Source organism: Grus americana, chromosome Z (genome assembly GCF_028858705.1).
Source record: "Grus americana isolate bGruAme1 chromosome Z, bGruAme1.mat, whole genome shotgun sequence".
NCBI classification, from domain to species: Eukaryota; Metazoa; Chordata; class Aves; order Gruiformes; family Gruidae; genus Grus; species Grus americana.
Genome location: NC_072891.1, coordinates 86,475,072 through 86,499,137, shown reverse-complemented (window position 1 = coordinate 86,499,137; position 24,066 = coordinate 86,475,072). Strand labels below are relative to the sequence as shown.

At 53.9% G+C, this 24,066-nt stretch overlaps 2 protein-coding genes and 1 long non-coding RNA gene across 7 annotated transcripts in view; all 3 read right to left on the bottom strand.

The window, feature by feature from the left end:
- Positions 1-1,576: 1,576 nt before the first annotated feature.
- LOC129199414 (glutaredoxin-1-like) lies at positions 1,577-6,045 on the bottom strand. 2 transcript variants are annotated; one of them, XM_054809891.1, is made up of 3 exons: positions 5,775-6,045; positions 3,300-3,414; positions 1,577-1,807 (listed from the first exon to the last, which is right to left on the bottom strand). In XM_054809891.1, the coding sequence occupies exons 1-2, from the start codon at positions 5,970-5,972 to the stop codon at positions 3,307-3,309; spliced, it is 306 nt and encodes a 101-aa protein (XP_054665866.1). In that variant the 5' UTR covers positions 5,973-6,045; the 3' UTR covers positions 1,577-1,807; positions 3,300-3,306. The 2 variants fall into 2 exon arrangements, with proteins under 2 accessions (XP_054665866.1, XP_054665865.1); XM_054809890.1 differs by lacking the exon at positions 5,775-6,045 and adding an exon at positions 3,578-3,746.
- An 8,360-nt stretch (positions 6,046-14,405) lies between these two features.
- LOC129199483 (uncharacterized) lies at positions 14,406-15,481 on the bottom strand. Its single transcript, XR_008574674.1, has 3 exons — positions 15,356-15,481; positions 15,153-15,208; positions 14,406-14,915 (listed from the first exon to the last, which is right to left on the bottom strand). It is a non-coding gene; the product is annotated as an uncharacterized LOC129199483 (long non-coding RNA).
- A 3,280-nt stretch (positions 15,482-18,761) lies between these two features.
- The window catches only part of RHOBTB3 (Rho related BTB domain containing 3), a 36,551-nt gene continuing 31,246 nt past the window's right edge, over positions 18,762-24,066 (bottom strand). For 3 of the 4 annotated variants that reach the window (XM_054810153.1, XM_054810157.1, XM_054810155.1), the window contains one exon: positions 18,762-22,401. In XM_054810153.1, coding sequence (XP_054666128.1) covers positions 22,286-22,401 — 116 coding nt within the window. In that variant the 3' untranslated portion in view covers positions 18,762-22,285. Of the gene's footprint in view, positions 22,402-23,323; positions 23,413-24,066 lie in introns of all 4 variants that reach the window. The other variant, XM_054810154.1, reaches the window with a different exon arrangement.

Genomic DNA, 24,066 nt, shown 5'->3' with positions numbered 1-24,066 from the left:
CGAGGGGGACCGTGCGCAAGGGGAGGCCGTGGCGAGGACGAGTGGTCAGGGGGCTGTCGCTGGTCTGGGGTCTGCCCCTCCGGCTTGAGGAAGGGCAAAGTGCTTGGGAAAGGTCAGGCGGGTGGGAGGCTTTAAGGCAACAGAACGGTGATTCCATGGGTGTTAACTGAAATGTCAGAGCAAGGGGTAAAGGAGAGGAGAAGGGAGAGGGGAGGGGAAAAAGGAAAGGGGAAAGGGGAGAGGGGAGAGGGGAGAGGGGAGAGGGGAGGGGAGGGGAGGGGAGGGGAGGGGAGGGGAGGGGAGGGGAGGGGAGGGAGGGGAGGGGAGGGAAGGGAAGGGAAGGGAAGGGAAGGGAAGGAAGGGAAGGGAAGGGAAGGGAAGGGAAGGGAAGGGAAGGGAAGGGAAGGGAAGGGAAGGGAAGGGAAGGGAAGGGAAGGGAAGGGAAGGGAAGGGAAGGGAAGGGAAGGGAAGGGAAGGGAAGGGAAGGGAAGGGAAGGGACGGGGAAGGGGAAGGGGAAGGGGAAGGGGAAGGGGAAGGGGAAGGGAAGGGAAGGGAAGGGAAGGGAAGGGAAGGGAAGGGAAGGGAAGGGAAGGGAAGGGAAGGGAAGGGACGGGGAAGGGAAGGGACGGGGAAGGGGAAGGGGAAGGGGAAGGGGAAGGGGAAGGTGAAGGGAAGGGAAGGGAAGGGAAGGGAAGGGAAGGGAAGGCAAGGCAAGGCAAGGCAAGGCAAGGCAAGGCAAGGCAAGGCAAGGCAAGGGGAAAGGGAAGGAAAGGCAAGGCAAGGGGAAAGGGAAGGAAAGGGAAGGAAAGGGTTTAATTTACTTGTGTCAGAGCAAAAAGGAGGGGAAAAGAGAGGATGAGAGAAACCAAAGGGAGAAGAATTCCGAGGGGTTTTCTGCTGGGGGTTTTTGCCCCCTCGTCAGGTTGGCACAGCCTTTCCTGTATTTTCTGGGAGAGGGCGTCACTCTGATGCCAAGCCCTTCCAGCAGCTCTCGGCCCGGTCTGGCTGGGCAGCAGCCACGCAGCGCATCCCGTGAGCCCGCTTCCCGGCCCAGCGCTGCGCAGCACAGCTTGAGCCTGGCCCGCGCTGCCTCAGGGCGTTCTGCCGGCAGCAACCTCCGCAACCGGCTGCGCAGCCCCGGCGCGTTCTGCCCCACGCGGCCCTTGGTGCGCAAGGGTGGCCCCGAGAAATGGAAGAGCCACACGGCTTCCTGCCAGCAGCCGTGCTGAAACGGAATCTGTGCCCACAGCGCGCCGCTCAGACGGGCGGCCGTGGCCCTGCCGTGAGAGGGCGGCCCGGAGATGGTGGGGCGTCGGGGCAGGGCACGTGCGGACAGGCTGCAGTGGCTGTCGGCAAGGCCGCGTTGCAGGGCACGGGCGTTGCCGTAGCTGGGCGCGCCTCCGGCTCGGACCGCTGTCGTCACGTTTTTTACGGGCCGTGGGCAACGCCGAGAATTTCCAGGAGGTCGTTTGGGAGAGACAGGTAGGGAGAGGGGTGCAGAGAGAAACGGGGCGTTGAGGGTGAGCGCGCGCATGGGTGCGTGCAGAAGAGAACCACAACGGTGAACGCAGCCGCTGAGAGCAAGCGTACTTTATTGAGCTGAATCAGATCACGTCTGGACGTCTTCCCAGAGCTGCAGAAAAGGTGCGGAGCTGTTAACGTGTCGGAGCATTGACCAAGGAGAGGAAAAGAAGCTGCATTGGCCAAAGAGCTGCATTTCATCTCGCGAGAGGCAGTAGCAAGGAATTTGCTCCGAGAAGCGCGCGTTTCACAGTGGGGAGGCCGCAGCTCACGGTCATCCTTCTCCTGGAAGCAGAAAGAGCAGACGTAAAGGGTAGAGATCGCTGCTGTTAGGAACGACTTGATTAACACAGTACCGTTACAGAACAGACGTCGGGGACCCCTTAAATACTGCGTTTACACGTCTACACGTACACAGGTGTTGCGCTTAGCCAGAGACAGACATCTGTGTCGATATGCGCACGCAGGGCTGGCACATGCACGCACGCATTATGTATAGCAGGCATATTATAGGTCCAGCCGTCTTTGCCACAAACCACCTCACCAAAGCGGTAAGTTTTGTTCCGTAAGGAGAACAGGGGCCTCTGACTCCGTGAAGTCAAGCGTTCAGCCGCGCGAGCGCTCGGGCGTTGGCCTCCAGCTCCCGTCCCCGTTCCGAGCTCCTTGCCGTGCATCACGCGCAGCACCTGAATCGCGCGCGCTCGCCCCCGCGGACACACCCGCGTCTGTTAGTGCATCGTGGCTTCGGGGGAAGGGGCACATAAGATTTAAAAACTTGCACACGTCAGGAATGTCCAAGCGTCCCTGAACCGCTTGCCGGAGCAGGACCCCGCGCAGTCTGCCTCCGTTCCGCGGGGCTGGCTGCCCTAACGCCTCTTCCTCCTTTTCTGCCAAAGCTGAGCAGTGGAGGCTTCCGAAAAGACGCGGCTCTCTCCTCGCCTGCCCCTCGGTGCAGTGAGGACCAGAGCGGGTCCGTCGCAGCGTCTGCCTCGTCCTGCCTTCGCCTGCTGTGGCTGTGCTCTGCTCGTTCAGCCTACAGCTCCGTTTCTCCCGCACCTTTCTATCTGTTACCGCAGGCACGGGTTTTAGGCTGCTCCGTCCTGTCCTTGAACCTCCTCCCCCAAAAGCGGTCTGTGCAAAGCCCAACGTTCCAGAGAAGGGCCGGGTGTCTTGGGAGAGCATCGTGGCTGAGGGAGGGACGCTCAGCGGGGCTCCGGGGCAAACGGCCGGACCCAGGAGGCGGGAGCGGGGACAGGCAGCACCGAAGGAATTTGGAATCGCTGCCCAGGACCTGGGTAGGGTGGAGGAGTGGGTGGGCAGGCACCTTCTGAAAGTCAGCGAGGGCTGAGTTTTGTCTGGCAGGGACAGCCTCGGTGGGTGGTCGCTACAACATAATTAAACCCCATCTTCTCTGAGTGGCTGGGCTGAAACTTCAGAGAATTTCTGTGAGACCCACAGCCCCTATCTTCTGACGTGGGGGAAAAAAAAGCAAGCAAGCCCTGCGAGCTGAGCTACGTTGTACAGATGGTAGGCAAAGGCTGGCAACTGAAACCTGCACGGTCAGAGATTTTGGTGACGTTTCTTTCAAGCATGCGGGAAGAAAGTCACAGTGCGTGTGCTGCACCTGGGAATTCCGGACGTGAATCCACGGGTTGCTGTTGCGCAACGGCTCAAGACAGCGCTGCATCGGCTCATGCCTCCGTATTCAAATACCCAAATTTGTGTATGCTGGTGAAGAAGCATTGCTGTTGGCCAGAGACCTCTCCCCGGGACTTACCCTTCATCTAGCGCAGGGCGCCGATCTGCTGCAGCATTCTGGGGAGGTCGCAGCACACGCTCTGCAGGTCGGAAAATCCTCCGACGCAGTGTTTCCCAATGAACACGTGCGGGGTCTGGGCAAAAACGACACCACGGATTAATCGTTGCAGCTGGGCCGATGGCTCTCCAGGGCCCCGGAGTCCCACCGTCCCCCCGAGTGCACGTGAAGCTGCCGGGTGGGACGTCCTGCCTGATGGCCACCGTTACTGTCGGAGTCACTCGGCACGGCAAACTTACCTTTCTGGCACAGCCCCCTCTCCACGTACCCTCTTCCCGGCCTTTTGTCGCCCTCCCACTTTGCAGCCCCCGACCGTCTGCCGTTCTCCTGCCCGTGCTGGTCCCTGTTCCTGCCCATCCCACGATGGCTGCCCGGGTGCAGGACGAGCGGCCACAATCAGTGCAGAGCCAAACAAGACACAAACCAAGGAAGACCACCCCTCTGCTGATGACCGGGGACAATTGCTGAACCTCAGCATCTGAGACTTCCTGAAGTGTGCCGCTCTCTGCAGAGGGAAGTGAAAATTGTGGCCGAGCTGGGAAAAAGCACCCCGGCAACGGCCAGGGAAGATAAAACGACAAGAACACCCAGGTGGAAGTGAAATTACTGAGATGGTCATAGCTCAAGGACTCGAGGCAAGCGACGTGGGCGAGAACCGGCACAAAACGCTATGGGGAAGAGTGGCCGGTCGGAAGGCGGCAGCTCGGGAAGCCCTCTCCCCTGCTCCCGTGCAGCCGCGGGCGGGTGTGACGCCGGGAGGAGGACACCCCACCCTGAGGAGGGACCCCCGCCCCCCGTGAGCTCCCCACTGCTCTCCCTGCGGACCCGTGTGAGCAAAGAGCAGCGCCCTTCGGCGTCTCCCACCACCAATACGATCTGCAGCCGACCCCACGGGCAGACTGGCCATGGCAGCCCCGGGGACACGCTGGCGTTTTGGTTTGTCCTCCCCCTTCCCTTTCACTCTTTGCCCTGGCTCTTCTTGATCTCGGCCAGCTCTCCCCCCGCCTCGGGAGGAGCCCGCCTTGGGACGGGGGCGTCCCCGTGAAGGGGGTGCTTAAGGCAGAAGGCTGGGAAACGCCAGAGGCCGGGACGGGCCCAGGAAGGAATGGATCACTGGTGGGACCGGGAAAGCAGAGAGCTCTGAGCAGAGCACAGAGCAGTTTGTTCTTCGTGCTGCACGGTGCACCAAGCTTTCCCGTCACCGCAAAGCCCCCAGAGCCCAGCAGCAGCTAAGACAAGCCTTCTTCTGACAACCCATCCCCGGCAGCGCTCGCCACCCCTTGCTCCCCACTAAGGCCAGCCGTCCCGCTCCCCCACCCCGCCGCTGCTGGCAACTGCCGTCTGCTTTCGGTCACTGGCTTCTCTTGCTGGCGAACCTCACGCCATCCTTCTGCAGCCTGGAAATCCGCTTCCGCTTTCCCTTGGTACTAATCCTATCGATCCCCCTCCTTCGGGGAAATCACCTTCTGCTCTCTGTACGCTGCTTCAGTAACAAAGTTGGCCAACTGCTCCCTCCCTGCCTCCCTCCCTCCCTCGCTCCCCGCATTCCGCCCGCCCTCCCTCCCGCCCACATTCCCCCGATGCCGGGAAACCCTTCTGCGTTCTGAGGCAGCTTGCAGTCCCGGCCCCGCTCAGCACTGGTGCTGTGAGTCAGCGGATGTTCAGCTGTAGGGCTGCGAGGTCTCCTGCGGTCCGCAGGGACGGCCACCGGCACACGGCAGCACATGGCGCGGCGCGGCAAGGGCACGGCGGGCAGGGGCCGGGCAGCACGCGAGTGGATTAAGAACGCCTTCCTAGAAGGGTTGCTACTTTACGGCCAGCCGCAGGGACGCAACTCGAGAGCCTCGTCGGCTCAAAGTCAGAGGGGGGGAAGCGAGTGTCCAAGTTCAGACAAACTCGCAGCTCTGTGCCCTTGCTCCTCTGCAGATCGCCGCTGCCTGGGGCAGCGCCGTAGGGAGATCTTTGAAGGAGCTTGGGCTCAGAGCCCTAGAAACACGGAGGTAGCCCTCTGCACCAGCCCTCCGTTAGGCTCAGCTTCAGCCCTCCTTCAGACTCCGAGCGGGGTCAGGAACAAGCCCGAACATCGGGCTTCCCCGTGCTTCCGCGGGGGTGCTTCAACAGCGACGGGGTTTGGGGAGGCACAGTGTGTCCCCGGAGCTGCCGCGGCTCCCTGGGCTCTGCGCCCAGCCGGCCCCGCCACGGTGAGCAGCCGGCACGCCTCGGCACGGCAGCACGGATGCCCGCAGCGGCTCCAGGGGCGGGAGGAGCAGAGGAACCGAAACAACCGTGGGAAAGGGGTGCAGCTTCTCCCTCTGACCTGGCGGAGAAAGTAGAGGGGGAAGAGACCTCGCTTCAGCCTCTGCCACAGCCGGACAGACCACGGGGCGGCTGGGACAAAGGATGGGCAGAGTCTCAAAGAAGACCGCGAGAACTTACGCTTGTTTGCCCCATTCTTTGCTTGAAGTAGTTCTGGACGTCCTCCCTCGCAGTAATGTCCACAACTTGCAGGCCTCCGGGTACGAAGGTAAAACTCTTGAGCAGGTCCAGGGCATTCCTGCTGTAAGAGCAGCCTGACTTTATGAACAGGGTTACTTTGTCATCCCTGATACAGTTCCTGATGAACGTGTCAGCCATGCTGCTTTCTCGAGAGGACCAGGAGAGATGCCCTTCACCAGCGAGTTCGCAGGCAGACGGGACAGCAGCAATCTCGGGGCGAGAGATTTATGAGCAGCACAGAGCCCTCCTCCCCGAAAACTCCTCCCCGCGGGAATGTAATCTCGTCACCACATCAGCTGTTGTGAAGCAGGAACACTTTTACTTTCTATCTGTTTTCGCAGAAAATCCCAGCTGCCGAACAAAGCGGCAGCGTAAAAGCGGGGCAACGCTCAGCTCCCAGGTGTTATTTCAGTGCACGTGCGGTGGCACGAGGTCTGCAGAGCTGTGGTGCCCTGATGCACGGGCTGAGGCTGAGCTCCCAGCGTCGCCGCTCCGTGCCCGTCCTGCCCCTCGGCTCGCCCGCTGCAGGATGCCGAGACCCCCTTGGGGGGACAGTGCAGCCATCGGGAGACCCACAGGCAAGTTAGTTGGCAGCCGTCCTTTTGCCGTACAGGCTGCCTGTCCCACGAGTGAAACGCCCTACATCGATCGGTTTGTGGGTGCGTATTTCTCCCTGTGCACCTCCTCCCAGGGGTGGGACTCCGCGCCGACGGTTTCCGAAAGGTGCCTGCGCGGCTTGTCAGCCTTGCTGCAGTTCCCAAGGGTCTGCCTTTTACCCCAGACGTGAGCTGAGGACCAAAAGCGTTCAAAGAATCAGCACCGGAATTCTAAAAATAGTCCCAGAATGTGACTTGAGCAGACCTACGTGGGAAACGTCTTCAGGGACCGCATAACGGAATCACAAGGATTCACCACGCGTATCGCGTGACACGAGCAAGAACAATTTTGTGAGCCTGGCAGAGGGAAAACCATCCACTCACCAGCATAAAGCTGCTTTACGGCAGGGCTGGTAAACGACCGTACGCAGCGCGTCAGAGCACGGCTGGGCAGAATCGGTGCGACATTCGGTTCAGCTTTTGCTGTCGTTAGACCGCTCAGCCCTGCTCCCCTTCCTTCGGAGCTTTTTCCCGTTGGATTTGCACGGGACACCGGAGACCTCTGCCCATCACCCAGCCCGAGCCCCCGCTCGGGGCAGGGTCACCGCGAGCCGGTTGCCCAGGGCCGCGTCCTATCAGGGCTTGCGCGTCTCCAAGGATGGAGCCTCCACAGCCAAAACAAACAACAAATGTTTTCCTTCTGTTTAGACGGAGCCTCCTGCGTCCCCGTTTGTGCCTGCTGCCTCTGGTCCTGGCACAGGGCAGCGCCGGGGAGAGCCTGGCTGCATCGTCTTCATTCCTGCACCAGGTAGTCGTGCACGAGGGCGAGAGCCCCCCGAGCATCCCCTTCCCCAGAGGGGGCAGCCCCAGCTCTCTCAGCCTCCCCGGTGCAAGGGATGCTCCGATCCCCTCGTCACCTGCATGGCCCTTTGCTGGCCTCGCTCCAGTACGTCCACATCTCTCTCGTACTGGGGAGCCCGGGGCTGCTCTGGAACTCCTTATTGCCGTCAGCCCGGGAGGGCAAAACCAACAGCAGGGCCCACGCCATCCTTTTTCCCGTTAATCCACACCGCGTGCGACCGGCTGGCACGAGAGCTCTGCCCCTGCCCCAAACGGGGCTTCCCAAATTCAGCTTTCTGCAGCAGCATCAGCGTTGCAGAAGGAAACCGGCTCCGCTGTGCGCAGACAACGTCCATGTTGAGCCCGACCCGCTCCCTTGCAGTCCTGAGCAAGGAAAACGGAGGCAGCTGGGTTTAGGCAGCTCTCGGTACCCCACCATAGCTCAGCTGCCTGCCAGGCACCGGCCACGTGCTTGCTGCACTGCAGAAAGTCCAGGGCAGCACAACTTCTCCTCCCTTCCAACTTTCAGTATTGCTTTTCATTCTCTTATTTACAGGAAAACAGAATGTTCATCAAGCGAACAGATGTAAAAGGCGGCTGGGGTTGGGAAAGCACAGGGGGTGGAGTTAACTAAGTAATCCCCCCTGCGGTGATAAGAACACTGAAGCAGCGTTCCCTGCAATTTGCCCAACTTTGGCTGCAAGGCTTTCTCTTCCAGGGGGAGAAAAGCCAGCTTCTGTTTTTCCCACCCTTTTCAAATATCCCAAAAGGAAAGCCAGCCAAAGCTGAAAGCCCAGCCAGGCTACCCGCGGTTCTGCCGTAGCCATCGCTCCCGGAGCCTCTGGGGGCACAGCCCCCGCTCCACCCCCCCCGGCTGGTGCTGAGACCCTCTCCAGAGCCCACCGCTGGACGCCCACCCCAGCTGCCTTGGGGCTGCTCCCTTCAAGAGATTTCCCCTCCTGTCAGACGGCTCTGCTCTCCCTGCAGTCAGCGCGGTGGCCAGCCCGGGAGCGTGGCGCGTGCAAGAGCTCCAGGACAAACCACGGCTTTTCTGATCTTGGCGACTGGCAGTGGTGTGGCTGTATGGGCAAGGGACTCCCAAACGCCCTTTTTGGGGCGGGGGCAGGAGCAGGGTGGGAGTGGGAGACGGTGGACCTACCGCCTGCATCTGCTGGTTTCTTCTTGTCTGGGTTCGGTACCGAATTTGTTCCGATTGTACTGTTTGCTTGACGTTCAGACGTTGTAAAGGCACAGGGGTCCCTGGCTGGACACTTGACCGTACCTGGTGAAACCTAAAGGGACAACGAGGGGGATGCTGCTACAACGCAGTAAGCAAAGCATCGTGGTCTGGAGCATCAGCTCTCGGTGTGGAGTTAGCCGGAGCTCTCGCCCGCTGCTTGAAACCACAGACGTGCTGCCGTGCCATAAGACAAGAAAAGGAGAATTCTAATGCAGCGGTGAAAGGCTCACTCCACTCACCAGCACGAAGCTGCTTTATTACGGGGGGCAAAGCACTGTGGTGCCCCGGGGCCCAGACAGCCGCAGGGCCATTCCAAGACACTGCCCAGACAGCAGCAGCTACGGGGAGCTGCCCTTCTCACACAGCATCCCCCCAGGTGCAGGCAGAGCGGCGCAGCATGAGGCAGCGGCTCTCCAGCGACTTGCCGACAGAGGAAACCTTCGGCAGCCGTCCTGCCCGTTGCACAAGGCAAGCGGGAAGGCGCTGCCAGCTGCCCCACACCGCTGCTGCGGTTTCCCCAGCTCAGCCCTCCCCGAGCTGCAGGTCTCTCTGCTGCGTGTCGGGCTCCGTCTGCCTCGGCCGCAGCCCCGCAAAGGGCCGGGCAGCCGCTGCCGCGGGCGGACTGGGGAAAAGCTGGGCTGGCGCCTGGAAATGCCTCTTTCTGCTAAGGCAAAGGGGATTTGGCGACGTGCTGCGCCTAAAGACTGCCTCACCTGATTTTGTCCGTGCCAGAAAAGGCAGAAGCCTTGCCGAGTTCTTAACGGCTCTCCTCGCCTCGCTTTCTGTAGTCATCTTGAGACAAACTATGGGCGTCGGGGTTCAAACACCCTCCACATAGCGCTGCGGCACAGCAAAAGCCTCGCGCTCGATTACCTTGTCTGGTCGTCTGAAAAAGAAAAAGGACTCTTCGTCCTCAGGATAATCTCGCTGCTCCCTTTAATGACTGCTGTGTTTACTCGACCAAGTCCCGTCCTTATTGCTGCCTCAACAGCAAGGCAGCATCGTGCGGTAGCTCTCATGTCTGTGCTAGAGTAAGGTCTGGGCAGAACGGGCAGCCCTCCCCTTTCCTTTCCCAGTTGCATTCGTATCCCTGCTGGGTTTTGGCCGCTTTTAGAAGCGTTTTGGCAGCCTGTGCACTTGTGTGGTGTGTTTGGGTATTACATGTCTTTCCTTTCCTGCCTTGTTTAGCGGAGGAGCGCGACTTTGTAGAGATGCACCGGTGGCCTTCCAATCTGTACCTGAAGCAGCTTGCTGATTACAGGAACTACGTCCACTCCCAGAAATGCCATTGCACCGTGATGTGAGGAGACCGGGCACTGGCCAAGTGTGTCTCCACTGGGAAACCTCTGACTCGGGATTGCACGGAGCACGGAAATCGTATCGAGAGCCAGAGCAGACAGCGACGTGCCCTGGAACACTGCCGTGCCGTGCCGTGCCGTGCCCTTCCTAACGTTCCTGGCTCTGATAATTAACCACATTGAGAAACGTATCGTGAAGATGTCTTTCAGGCAGAAGGATTTCACAGCCATGGGCATTAAATGCAGTCCGGGGCAGTGTCACGGCTGTCATCTCTGCCCCTTCCCGCGTCTTTGCTGGTTATTGTGTCGCTTTCCATGGCTATTGTCAGCTGCTAAACCGGCATCTGCTGCAACAGCTTGCTTTGTAAACCCGTGTGCGGCAGGAGCAGAGCAGCAGTGCAGGGAAGCTGAGGAGCCAACTCGCAGGTTCTTTAGATGTTTCAGGCCGCAGAACTTTGCTGCGGCGTCTGCTGGGTTGCAGAATAAAGGGTAGGTTCAATAGGCATCTCAGCAACTGTTCATTTCCTCCTTCCCCATCAGCCGGCCGGTCCTTTTAGCGAGACCCTTACCGTGGGGTGAGTAGATGCTTTAATTCCAGAGGAATGCCCGTGCATCGCTAGGTTCTCTGGTGCCTCCCCAAAGTCTAAACACTGAGGCCATTTTCCCTGCCGCTCAATGGCAGAAGAAGGTCTGCCGTCATCATCTGCACACCACCTTTGGTAGCGTGGCCGTGTTGCGTTTCTCCCCAGGAGGAAAAAGCCAGGGAGAGCTAGGTCCGCTCAGAGCATTGCCTACGGTACTGGTGGGGACTGGGAGGAACGGGAAGGGGGTCGACAGCCTTTTGCAGGTGTTTTGTAGGTGGGAGGAAACTCAGGGCACCAGTGACTTTCTTGGGACCAGTGGGTCTGGTAACGCTGGGTGCTCGCTGGTGGCTGAGAGCGCAGCCGTCTGCTGTGCTGGTCCTGAGGGAGGTGACCCTCACGGGTACACCAGTCCTGGGGGGAACGTCGGCTTTTGTAACGGGACCCTGAGCTCGGCTGTGCCCCGGGGGGCTCGGGTTAGGTGGAATTATCATCGTGTGCTCACAAGCTGCACCCCGTGAGGCAGACCCGATTGTCTGCTCTGGCTGTGGGGATTCTTTCGCAGATCTTACAGGCAAAGCTGAATATTATGACTCGCACCACCCTTGCAGGCGCTATTGAGAGCTTCCTTGACCTACGTCGTGCGTTGTTGTGCCACTCACTATGTCTATCTGGTGATATTCATGACAAAATGAACCCAGCCTTTACTCAGGGGTGTCTATCTGCACATAGGCGCTTCTCGGTAAGGGAGAGCTTATCGAGGAACTAAATGCTTCATTGTCGTTCTTGTGCGTTTAACTCTGTTTTGCCAGCTGCCTTTCATCTTGGTGTGTAGTGTGAGCCCAGAAGGACACAGAAAAAACACTGGAGAAATTGTTCACTGCTTCCTCAATGTGCACAGCAGACTATCTCAAATGTACCTGGAAACCGCAGCTCGGAGATGAAGATGGAGCAGGAAATTGCTGGAGCTGAACCTTTTTATTTGCTTCTAAGAATTGTTCTTATCTTTCAATACAGTTTCATAGGTAAATTGTTCCTTTCAAATTCTATGCTATAATGATAGGCGGGGTTTTTTGTGGGTTTTGGTTTTTTTTTTCTGGTGATATTTTGCAAAGGTTGAGAGGGTATATTACTCTCCTATTTTTGGGCACGCAAAAAAAAAAAAAAAAAAGAAAAAAGTGAGCTTGTGAGTCAGGTGGCTGCTGCAGGCTCAAAGTTCCGAGGTTGGTTTCATGTAGGAATATTAAATCGTTATTTTTAACATTTTTTCTGGGAATTCTAAAGTTCTTCAAAAGATGAGATATAATTCTCTACATCTCGCATACAAGGAGTCTGAAATACAGAATATTACATTGCTCTTTCAAGAGCACTAAAGGAAACTGACAATATTAAAGAAAAATTGAGTGGGAAGTAATATGTATTGAACTTCAATTAAAAAAGAAAAAATTCATTTCCTATCGTTACAGTAGAAATTAAAAAAATTTAAGTACAAATTAACTGGATAGAGAGGCAGGCAAACCCCTCCCTGGTGCCTCTGTACTACAGGTCTGAGGCTCTGGATGTGGAAGGCCAGCCACCGGACAATGTGGATGGTGGTCCATCTACAACAGAGGTGTGCCAATGTCAGAAAGGCCTGCCCCCTGTACCACGACCACCTCCACGAGCAAGAAAAGAGGAGTTATGGTTGTACTCCCTTCTGGGCGGTATGGAGGATCTGATATGCTGGACAGACCCTCCTCTTAGGGAAGTCTGCTGCCTCGCTATAGGAGCTGCTGCCCGAGCATGGACACCCCGTTCATGGTGTCACACACACACATGCACACATGCACGCTTATTCTTGGGCGTGCTTCCTCCTTCAGGCTCAACCCTAGGTGTCTCACAACAGAGTCTCCGGCGTCAGATTTTGTAAAATAATTAATTTAATTGAGAGGTGCAGCAGCAAGATCAGCCCGGGCTGGGCACCTCCAAAGAGTGGGACCCAGGACCGAGAAATTCCGGGACAATTACACCCTCGGGTCCCACATGCCCGCCCCTCACGCGCTGTCCATTCGTCCCTTAGTCCAGTGGTGATTTTTGGTCTGGGGTCTCCGAACTTCTAGTTGGAGTCTTCTTCTGTGTCCAGGCAGGCTGGCTCTTATCTTGCAGATTTGCAGTCTCAGCCGAAGGTTGGAGCCTCCTTATCTTCTGGTCCTTGTGCACCCGCCCGCGCTGGCAGAACATGGAGAACTGGAGTCCCAGACTTGGAAGAACACTACCTAAACATTAGTGTGATATCAAAATACTTTTCCATACTGAAAGACTAAACACTGCACTCTACCAGCTGCTAGGAAAATTACCAAGAAAAACAATTCTACGGTGGTCTGAAGACTTCAGCAACTCTAGCTACTCATGCTAAGTTAAGCTAAGCAAACAGCACAAATCACACCGTATTATAATCCTAAGAAATTTATTCTAATTAATACTTACTTATTTACGTGAAACAACCAATATCCCTCAACAGCTCCTCCCTTTGTTTTTATCAAGCATCCCTACTAACATGCTAATCAAAGTTCATGAATCCTTTCAAGTCACCCAATCGCTCTCCCCAAGTTTACATATGAGATGATTATCAGCCACAAGCACAATACAGCCAGACTTAAGATTACTGTAGCTGGGTTGGTATCACTAGGAAACTGCCCAGCCTGGTATGGCCCTTGGACTATTTCCCACTACTCCTTTTCCATTTGGGTGGTGATGAAGCCTCAATGGGTGATGCAAGAGTGATCAAAAGAGACTTCAGGGCCTTCGGATGGTCACTGAGGGAATCTGGTGTGCAAGTTATTTTCTACCCCTTCCTTCCAGTTGTGGGCAGTGACATTGGAAGAAACAGACAGACCCAGTCTATCAATACATGGCTCCATGGCTGTTGTCCCCACCACAATTCTCGTTTTTTCGATAATGGGATGGCCTACATGGCACCAGGCTTGCTGGTGTCTGAAGGCGGAAGAGGGTCTTTGCCCAGGAGCTTGCAGGACTCACTGACAGAGCTTTAAACTAGGCTTGAAGGGGGAGGGGGATGAAATCAGGCTTGCCCGTGACAAGCTGTGGGATGACACACCAAGGTTAGAGGAACAAGGTGGTAGCGAGGGCCCTCAGCCTGTTCTCTGAGATGTGCTGGCTACATTGCAGCACACATGAAGTCTTACGGATATTAGTCAGGGGCTACTGAGGTAACAGGAACCAACTGGGAAACACCGGTGAAATACCTCAAATGAATTAAGGGATTTTCCTCTAAGAAGGGGACATGGCGGACAGCCCAGGTGAAGTGCCTCTACACCAATGCATGCAGCATGGCTAACAAACAGCAGGAGCTGGAAGCCACCGTGATGCTAGAAAGCTACAACCTAGTTGCCATTATTGAAACTTGGTGGGACAAATACATGGCTGGAGTGTGACTACTGATGGCTACCAACTGTACAGAAGGGACAGGTGGAGGGGTTGCCCTCTACATCAGGAAATGAATAGATTGTGAAGAGCTGTCTCTGAAAAATAGCCATGAGCAGGTTGAAAGCTTGTGGGTAAGAATTAGAGACAGAGGCAGCAAAGGGAACCTTCTAGTTGCTGTCTGCTACAGGCTACCAAACAAGGGGAGCCTATCGATGAAACCTTGTTACTCCAGCTACATGAGGCATTGCACTTGCAGGCTCTCATGCTGCTGGGGAACTTCAACCACCTCGACATCTGCTGGAAAAGCAGCACAGCGAGCAGTAGGCAATGCAGGAAACTTCGGGAGTGTGTTGAGGATAACTTCTTAAGCCAGGTAATAGACAGCCCTACCAGAGAGGTTGCGATACTGGATCTGATGGTCACCATGCAAGTCAGCTAATCAGTGACAGTAAGATTGGAGAGAGGCTTGGCTGCAGTGATCAGGCACTGGTGGAGTTCATAGTCCTGAGGGATATGGTCAGGCAAAGAGTCAAGTCAGGACCCTGAATTTTAGGAAAGCAAACTTACAGCTGTTCAAGCAGCGAGTCAATAGGACCCCTTGGGAAACTGCCCTCAGGGAGGAGACAGCAGAACGGAGCTGGCAGATCTGTAGGACACTTCCCACAGAGTGCAAGAGCTCTCGATCCCCAGGTGTAAGAAACCAGGTAAGGAAGGCAAGAGACCAGCATGGAAGGGTCGAGACCTGCTGGTCAAACTAAAGGGCAAGAAGGTAAGGCACAGGCAGCGGGAGCAGGGACAGATATCCTGGGGACAGTACAGGGACGCTGCCCGGTTGTGTAGGGATGGCGTGGGGAAGGCCAAGGTGCAGCTGGAGCTGACCTTGGCAAGAGACGCAAAGGATAAGAAGGGCTTCTACAGGTGTGTCAGACAGAAAAGGAAGGTCAAAGAAAGGGTATGGCTCCTGATGAACACGACTGGCAAAGTGGTAACAATGGACAAGGAGAAGGCTTTTTTGCTTCAGTCTTCACTGGCAACCTCGCTTCCCACAGCTCTCAAGTGCATGGACCACAAGGCAGGACTGGGGGAGCAAAGTCCTCTCCCTGTAAGGGAACATCAGGATCGTGACCACCTGAGGAACCTGAACATACACAAGTCCATGGGACCCGACAAGATGCACCCCAGGGTCCTGAGGGAACCGATTGATGTAGTTGCCAAGCCACCCTCCATGAGATTTGAAAAGTCAGGGTGGTCAGGGGAAGTCCCCAGTGACTGGAAAAAGGGAAATGTTGCACCCATTTTTATAAAGGGTGGAAAAGAGGGCTCTGGGAACTACTGACCTGTCAGCCTCACCTCTGTGCCTGGGAAGATCATGGAACAGATCCTTCTAGAAGCTCTGTTATGGCACATGGAGGACAGCAAGGTCATTGGTGACAGCAAGCACAGCTTCACCAAGAGCAAGTCTTGCCTGCCCAACCTACTGGCCTTCTATGATGGAGTGAGTGCACCAGTGGACAAGGAGAGAACTATGGATGTCATCTACCTGGACTTCTGCAAGGCCTTTGACACAGTCCCCCATGACATCCTTCTCTCTAAATAGGAGGGATAAAGATTTGATGGATGGACTGTTCAGTGGATGAGGAAATGGTTGGATGGTCACAGCCAGAGGGTAGTGGTCAATGGCTCAATGTCCAGATGGAGATCAGTGATGACTGGTGTCCCTCATGGGTCCATACTGCAACCAGTACTGTTTAATGTCTTCATCAATGATGTGGACAGTGGCATCACAGATTCACAGATTGGTAAAGGTTGGAAAGAACCTCTAGAGATCATCTAGTCCAATCCCCCTGCTAAAGCAGGATCTCCTCAAGCAGGTTGCACAGGATCTCATCAAGGCGAATTTTGAATCTCTCCAGAGAAGGAGACTCCACAACCTCCCTGGGCAGCCTGTCCCAGGGCTCGGTCACCCTCAGAGGGAAGAAGTTTTTCCTCATGTTCAGATGGACCTTCCCTGTTCCAGTTTGTGCCCGTTGCCCCTTGTCCTGTCACTGGGCACCACTGAGAAGAGTCTGGCCCCTTCCTCTTGACATCAACCCTTTAGATATTGATAAGTGTTGATCAGATCCCCTCTCAGCCTTCTCTTCTCCAGACTAAACAGACCCAGCTCTCTCAGCCTTTCCTCATACCAGAGATGCTCCAGGCCCCTCCTCATCCTCGCAGCCCTCCGCTGGACTCTCCCCAGTAGTTCCCAGTCTGTCTGGAACTGGGGAGCCCAGCACTGGACACACAACTCCAGATGTGGCCTCAGCAGGGCAGAGCAGAGGGGGAGGAGAACCTCCCTCGACCTGCTGGCCACACTCTTCTTCATGCACCCCAGGTACCACTGGCCGCCTTGGCCATGAGGGCACATTGCTGGTCATGGAGAGCTTGTTGTCCCCCAGGACTCCCAGGTCCTTCTCCGCAGCGCTGCTTCCCAGCAGGACAACCCCTAACCTGTACTGGTGCCTGGAGTTGTTCTTCTCTAGGTGCAGGACCCTACACTTGCCCTTATTCAATTTCGTACGGTTCCTCTCTGCCCAGCTCTCCAGCCTGTCCAGGTCTCACTGAATGGCAGCGCAGCCTTCTGCTGTGTTGGCTGCTCCTCCCAGCTTAGTATCGTCAGCAAACTTGCTGAGGGTGCACTCTCCCCTGTCCAGGTCATTGATGAATACGTTGAACAAGACCAGACCAAGCACTGACCCTTGGGGCACACCACTAGCTACAGGCCTCCAACCAGACTCTGCGCTGCTGATCACAACCCTCTGGGCCCTGCCATTCAGCCACTTCTCAACCCACCTCACTGTCCACTCAACCAACCCACACTGCCTAAGCTTGCTTATGAGGATGGTATGAGAGACGGTGCCAAAAGCCTTGCTGAAGTTAGACAACGTCCACTGCTCTCCCTTCATCCACCCAGCTGGTCATGCCGTCATAGAAGGCTACCAGATTGATCAGGCATGATTTCCCCTTGGTGAATGCATGTTGACCACTCCCCATAACCTCCTTTTCCTCCATATGCTTAGGGATAACCCCCAGAATGAGTTGTTCCATCCCCTTTCCAGGGATGGAGGTGAGGCTGGCTGGTCTGTTGTTTCCTGAGTCCTTCTTCTTGCTCTTCTTGAAGACCAGAGTGACATTGCCTTTCCTCCAGTCCTCAGGCACCTCTCCTGTTCTCCATGACCTTTCAAAGATGATGGAGAGTGGCTTAGCAGTAACATCTGCCAGCTTCCTCAGCACTCATGGGTGCATCCCATAAAAGCCCATAGATTTGTGGATGTTGAGATTGCCTAGATGTTCTCTAACCCAATCCTCCTCAGCCAAGGGAAGGTCTTTCTTTTGCAAGACTTTCTCTCCTACCTCCAGGGTTTGGGTTTCCTGAGGGCCGACCTTAGCAGTAAAGACTGAAGCAAAGGCAGCGTTCAGTAACTCCACCTTCTCTGTATCCTCCATCACCAAGGCACCCACTTGCTTCAGCAGCAGGCCCACATTTTCCCTAGTCTTCCTTTTGCTGTTGATGTATTTGAAAAAGCCCTTCTTGTTGTCCTTGACTTCCCCTGTCAGTTTTAATTCCAAGTGGGCCTCAGCCTGCCTTGTTGCACCCCTACAGACTGACTACATTCTTATATTCCTCCTAAGTGGCCATTCCCTTTTTCCACATACTGTAAACTTCCTTTTTCCCTTTGAGTTTTTCCAGCAGCTCCTTACTCATCCATAAAGGTCTCCCTACTCCTTTGCTTGTCTTCCTATTCTTCAGGATGCACTGATACTGAGCTCCAAGGAAGTGGTGTTTGAATACTGACCAGCTCTCTTGGGCCCTCTTACCCTCTAGAACCTGAACCCATGGGATTCTCCCAAGCAGGTCTTTGAAAAGGCCAAAGTTAGGTCTCCTGAAGTCCAGGGCTGTAATCCTACTTACTGCCCTGCTTCTTCCATGTAGGATCCTGAACTCCACTATCTCATGGTCACTGCAGCCAAGACTGCACCCAGCCTTCAGATCTTCAACCAGTCCTTCTTTGCTAGTACAAGGTCTAGCAGCACCCCTCTCCTCATGGGGACCTCTGCAACCTGCATCAAAAAATTGTCATCAATGCTCTGCAGGAGCCTCCTGGACTGGGCGTGCCTGGCCGTGTTGCCTTTCCAGCAAATATCAGGGTGGTTGAAGTCCCCCGTGAGGACCAGGGCCTGTGATTATCAAGCTACTTCCACCTGTCTGTAGAAGGCCTCATCTACTTCCTTGTCCTGATCAGGTGACCTGCAGTAAACACCCGCAACAGCGTCACCCATATTAGGCTGCCCCTTCATGGCCCTTCGAGGGCCACGGAGATGCTGCGAGGGCTGGAGCACCTCTGCTCTGGAGACCTCAGGCTGAGAGAGTTGGGCTGGTTCAGCCTGGAGAAGAGAAGGCTGCGGGGAGACCTTCGAGCCCCTTCCAGTCCCTGCAGGGGCTCCAGGAAAGCTGGAGAGGGGCTGGTGCCAAGGGCAGGGAGTGCCAGGCCAAGGGGAATGGCCTGAAGCTGCAGGAGGGGAGATGGAGATGGGATGTGAGGCAGAAATCCTTCCCTGTGAGGGTGCTGAGGCCCTGGCACAGGGTGCCCAGAGAAGCTGTGGCTGCCCCTGGCTCCCTGGCAGTGTTCAAGGCCAGGTTGGATGGGGCTTTGGGCAAGCTGGGCTGGTGGAGGGTGTCCCTGCCCATGGCAGGGGGGTGGAACTGGGTGGGCTGGGAGGTCCCTTCCAACCCAAACCAGTGTATGACTTGATGATTCTATGATTATAAGCTACAAAACATATTTCCAGCATAACACTCAAATCTTCCAATGTACATGAGTAAATGATCACATGAGATTCACTAGAGAAATTTTTTTATTTTGTAACAAAATTTTACATATTCAACCTAAAACATGTACATTTAGTCAGGGTATATTAAAAGATAAACATACAGGAGTTTCAGCACATGCCTGATAAAATAGTTTTTCTTATATTTTTTTTTTTCAAATCAGGTACACCAAGACCTAAAGGACAATAGCAGAGGTTTTTTAACTATCATGTGGAAAACATTATCAGTGCAGAAAACTTTGATATTTTCTATAAAGCTTAGTGCTAGCTTGGGACAAGCATACACATATATGGGTACAGTAAGAATTATATGGTGCAATCCATTATTCAAAAAATTGTCTTCTAAAAGTGGATTTTAGAGTTCTAGTGAAGGACTCAGGAGTCAAAACACTGCGTAAAGTCTGAAACTGTAATCCCAAACTCTCTAAGACCTGCCTAAGGGCACCCAAATTTGTCACCAGCATCCTTCTTTGACCCCAATGCTGCCTCTGCCCTGGGAGTCCGGGAGATGCTGGGAACAGTGGAAGCCTTCCTCCTCAGATATTTTACTTTTTTCAAAACCACTTCTTTTTCAGCTGGTTCCTGATTTTAGTTTTACAACATAGTATAAAGATTATTTTTTTATAATATACCATAACAATTTTTACTTATACCATACAAAGTCATTCATAAATACCAAACTCAGTACTTCCCTAATTCCTGACTCTCCATGATGGCTATGGTCCTAAAGCCTCCACTAAAAAAAATTGCCAACAGCAGCTCAGCAAGCATCATGATCTACGTTTAGTCATGTTTCTGAATGCTAAAGTATTGGTTTTCAAAATAGCTTTAAGATAAATATGTTTCTACAGAAAATCATCATACAGAATAAAAATAAGAATTTATCATAAGAATTCTTCTAAGAATTTAAATCAGATGGTCTATGTCTGCAAGGACAGCACATCTGCACCTGATACAGGGGCATTATGGGATACTTAGTAAAATGGGAAGCTGTTTTAATGTCTGAATAATAGTATGCATTAATCTGTGAATAAATAATAAATATTTTTACGCTGCTTGGCTTCTCTGTAAAAAACCTGTGGTTACCACTGACTAAAATATATAATAACAAAATATTTCTCTTGGTTGGATATAAAGTCTTTGTATTTCCATTCAGGCTATTTTTAAATGCCTATAAAACGCATACAGAAAATTAAAAATAGTATTATGTTATCTGTTATTGATACTTAAGTTATTGGCAACAAACTAGCCTCTAGCAAAAAACCTGGGAAAGCTTTCAAAGTGTTAAAAATTCACGAATAGGTGCAATGCAGACAAAGACTCACACAATTTTTGTGTCAGTTTTGTACAAGAAGTCAGTATGAGGCATGTAATCCATCGTTTGGTTAACTGAGATGGCTGCTGGTAGAAGCACGTGCTATGACCAAGGATGCGATCAGGTGTCCAGGCAAGCTGTAGGTCAGCAGTATACTTGGTTTTGTTCATGACTTTATGCTTCCAAAACCAAATGAATAAGTTTTATTCATATCAATCCAGTTAACCTATATGGAATTATATTAATCTCTACTACATTGATACAAAATTACATTTTTTTAAAATTTAAGTTCAATGCATGTTACTTTCCACCCATTTTTTTCTTTAAAGTTTTCAGTTTCCTTTAGTGCTCTTGAAAGAGCAATGTAATATTCTGTATTTCAGTCTCCTTGTATGCGAGATGTAGAGAATTATATCTCATCTTTTGAAGAACTTTAGAATTCCCAGAAAAAATGTTAAAAATAACGATTTAATATTCCTACATGAAACCAACCTCGGAACTTTGAGCCTGCAGCAGCCACCTGACTCACAAGCTCGCTTTTTTCTTTTTTTTTTTTTTTTTTTGCGTGCCCAAAAATAGGAGAGTAATATACCCTCTCAACCTTTGCAAAATATCACCAGAAAAAAAAAACCAAAACCCACAAAAAACCCCGCCTATCATTATAGCATGGAATTTGAAAGGAACAATTTACCTATGAAACTGTATTGAAAGATAAGAACAATTCTTAGAAGCAAATAAAAAGGTTCAGCTCCAGCAATTTCCTGCTCCATCTTCATCTCCGAGCTGCGGTTTCCAGGTACATTTGAGATAGTCTGCTGTGCACATTGAGGAAGCAGTGAACAATTTCTCCAGTGTTTTTTCTGTGTCCTTCTGGGCTCACACTACACACCAAGATGAAAGGCAGCTGGCAAAACAGAGTTAAACGCACAAGAACGACAATGAAGCATTTAGTTCCTCGATAAGCTCTCCCTTACCGAGAAGCGCCTACGCGCAGATAGACACCCCTGAGTAAAGGCTGGGTTCATTTTGTCATGAATATCACCAGATAGACATAGTGAGTGGCACAACAACGCACGACGTAGGTCAAGGAAGCTCTCAATAGCGCCTGCAAGGGTGGTGCGAGTCATAATATTCAGCTTTGCCTGTAAGATCTGCGAAAGAATCCCCACAGCCAGAGCAGACAATCGGGTCTGCCTCACGGGGTGCAGCTTGTGAGCACACGATGATAATTCCACCTAACCCGAGCCCCCCGGGGCACAGCCGAGCTCAGGGTCCCGTTACAAAAGCCGACGTTCCCCCCAGGACTGGTGTACCCGTGAGGGTCACCTCCCTCAGGACCAGCACAGCAGACGGCTGCGCTCTCAGCCACCAGCGAGCACCCAGCGTTACCAGACCCACTGGTCCCAAGAAAGTCACTGGTGCCCTGAGTTTCCTCCCACCTACAAAACACCTGCAAAAGGCTGTCGACCCCCTTCCCGTTCCTCCCAGTCCCCACCAGTACCGTAGGCAATGCTCTGAGCGGACCTAGCTCTCCCTGGCTTTTTCCTCCTGGGGAGAAACGCAACACGGCCACGCTACCAAAGGTGGTGTGCAGATGATGACGGCAGACCTTCTTCTGCCATTGAGCGGCAGGGAAAATGGCCTCAGTGTTTAGACTTTGGGGAGGCACCAGAGAACCTAGCGATGCACGGGCATTCCTCTGGAATTAAAGCATCTACTCACCCCACGGTAAGGGTCTCGCTAAAAGGACCGGCCGGCTGACGGGGAAGGAGGAAAAGAACAGTTGCTGAGATGCCTATTGAACCTACCCTTTATTCTGCAACCCAGCAGACGCCGCAGCAAAGTTCTGCGGCCTGAAACATCTAAAGAACCTGCGAGTTGGCTCCTCAGCTTCCCTGCACTGCTGCTCTGCTCCTGCCGCACACGGGTTTCCAAAGCAAGCTGTTGCAGCAGATGCCGGTTTAGCAGCTGACAATAGCCATAGAAAGCGACACAATAACCAGCAAAGACACGGGAAGGGGCAGAGATGACAGCCGTGACACTGCCCCGGACTGCATTTAATGCCCATGGCTGTGAAATCCTTCTGCCTGAAAGACATCTTCACGATACGTTTCTCAATGTGGTTAATTATCAGAGCCAGGAACGTTAGGAAGGGCACGGCACGGCACGGCAGTGTTCCAGGGCACGTCGCTGTCTGCTCTGGCTCTCGATACGATTTCCGTGCTCCGTGCAATCCCGAGTCAGAGGTTTCCCAGTGGAGACACACTTGGCCAGTGCCCGGTCTCCTCACATCACGGTGCAATGGCATTTCTGGGAGTGGACGTAGTTCCTGTAATCAGCAAGCTGCTTCAGGTACAGATCGGAAGGCCACCGGTGCATCTCTACAAAGTCGCGCTCCTCCGCTAAACAAGGCAGGAAAGGAAAGACATGTAATACCCAAACACACCGCACAAGTGCACAGGCTGCCAAAACGCTTCTAAAAGCGGCCAAAACCCAGCAGGGATACGAATGCAACTGGGAAAGGAAAGGGGAGGGCTGCCCGTTCTGCCCAGACCTTACTCTAGCACAGACATGAGAGCTACCGCACGATGCTCCCTTGCTGTTGAGGCAGCAATAAGGACGGGACTTGGTCGAGTAAACACAGCAGTCATTAAAGGGAGCAGCGAGATTATCCTGAGGACGAAGAGTCCTTTTTCAGACGACCAGACGAGGTAATCGAGCGCGAGGCTTTTGCTGTGCCGCAGCGCTATGTGGAGGGTGTTTGAACCCCGATGCCCATAGTTTGTCTCAAGATGACTACAGAAAGTGAGGCGAGGAGAGCCGTTAAGAACTCGGCAAGGCTTCTGCCTTTTCTGGCACGGACAAAATCAGGTGAGGCAGTCTTTAGGTGAGCACGTTGCCAAATCCCCTTTGCCTTAGCAGAAAGAGGCATTTCCAGGCGCCAGCCCAGCTTTTCCCCAGTCCGCCCGCGGCAGCGGCTGCCCGGCCCTTTGCGGGGCTGCGGCCGAGGCAGACGGAGCCCGACGCGCAGCAGAGAGACCTGCAGCTCGGGGAGGGCTGAGCTGGGGAAACCGCAGCAGCGGTGTGGGGCAGCTGGCAGCGCCTTCCCGCTTGCCTTGTGCGACGGGCAGGACGGCTGCCGAAGGTTTCCTCTGTCGGCAAGTCGCTGGAGAGCCGCTGCCTCATGCTGCGCCGCTCTGCCTGCACCTGGGGGGATGCTGTGTGAGAAGGGCAGCTCCCCGTAGCTGCTGCTGTCTGGGAAGTGTCTTGGAATGGCCCTGCGGCTGTCTGGGCCCCGGGGCACCGCAGTTTCACCTCACTCACCTATATTTATTTACACTCTCCTATCTCTTTCCTCTGGCTGGCTCAGTGCAAGTTCGATGCAGCAGAGCACATCAGTCCCTCAGTGAATCCTGTGGAAGGGATGCAGAGGAAGGACAAAAGCAAAGGACAGGCTGCCAGGTGTGTGGACACCAAATCTCAAAGGATACCAGTCCGCTAGTGTGGTGCCCTGTTGCCTTGAGTCAACCCACAAGTGTTCCAAAATGACCAGCCTGGTATCAGCCGTCTGCCAGAGACTTCAGAGATGTCGTCCGACAGCCAGCAGCTCTGGTCCTGCTCTGCATCAGCCCCAGATGTTCCACGAGTGGTGGAACCATGGAGGAAACTCCAGGTGATGGCACAGCAGACATTTGGCATGGCGATACTGTACAGCTCATCCCCAAGTTACTCGGGCACTGCCAGAACATGTGCTGGCAAGTGCTGATAAGTGATGCTTATCAGAAGCATCACTGCATGAGTGTCATGACAGGCTCATATGCAGCCCGATATCCATCATAACTGCAGCATGGAGACAGATGTGCTATTTCTATTACCTTCCACAGCAGAAAAAAACCCATTTAATAAGCTATATTGATAAATTGATATCTCACTGTGGAACTGGAAAATGAGTAAGTAGATGTGCCTAGATTGATCCCTGCGTTGACCCTAAGTCAGAAGTATCTCTGTGTCCTCCTGCTTCACCAAGGGGAAGCCAGAGACAGGTCCAATCTTCACCAAATGGGGAG

Bases quoted from the DNA above. Each gene is read 5' to 3' on its own strand.
- LOC129199414 (XM_054809890.1), bottom strand. From the start codon at position 3,695: ATGGGCAGGAACAGGGACCAGCACGGGCAGGAGAACGGCAGACGGTCG. The intron at 3,415-3,577 runs GTAAGTTTGCCG...GTTTTTGCCCAG, and splicing joins GAGGGGGCTGTGCCAGAAAG to ACCCCGCACGTGTTCATTGG. The intron at 1,808-3,299 runs GTAAGTCCCGGG...TTCTGCTTCCAG, and splicing joins CGCCCTGCGCTAGATGAAGG to GAGAAGGATGACCGTGAGCT.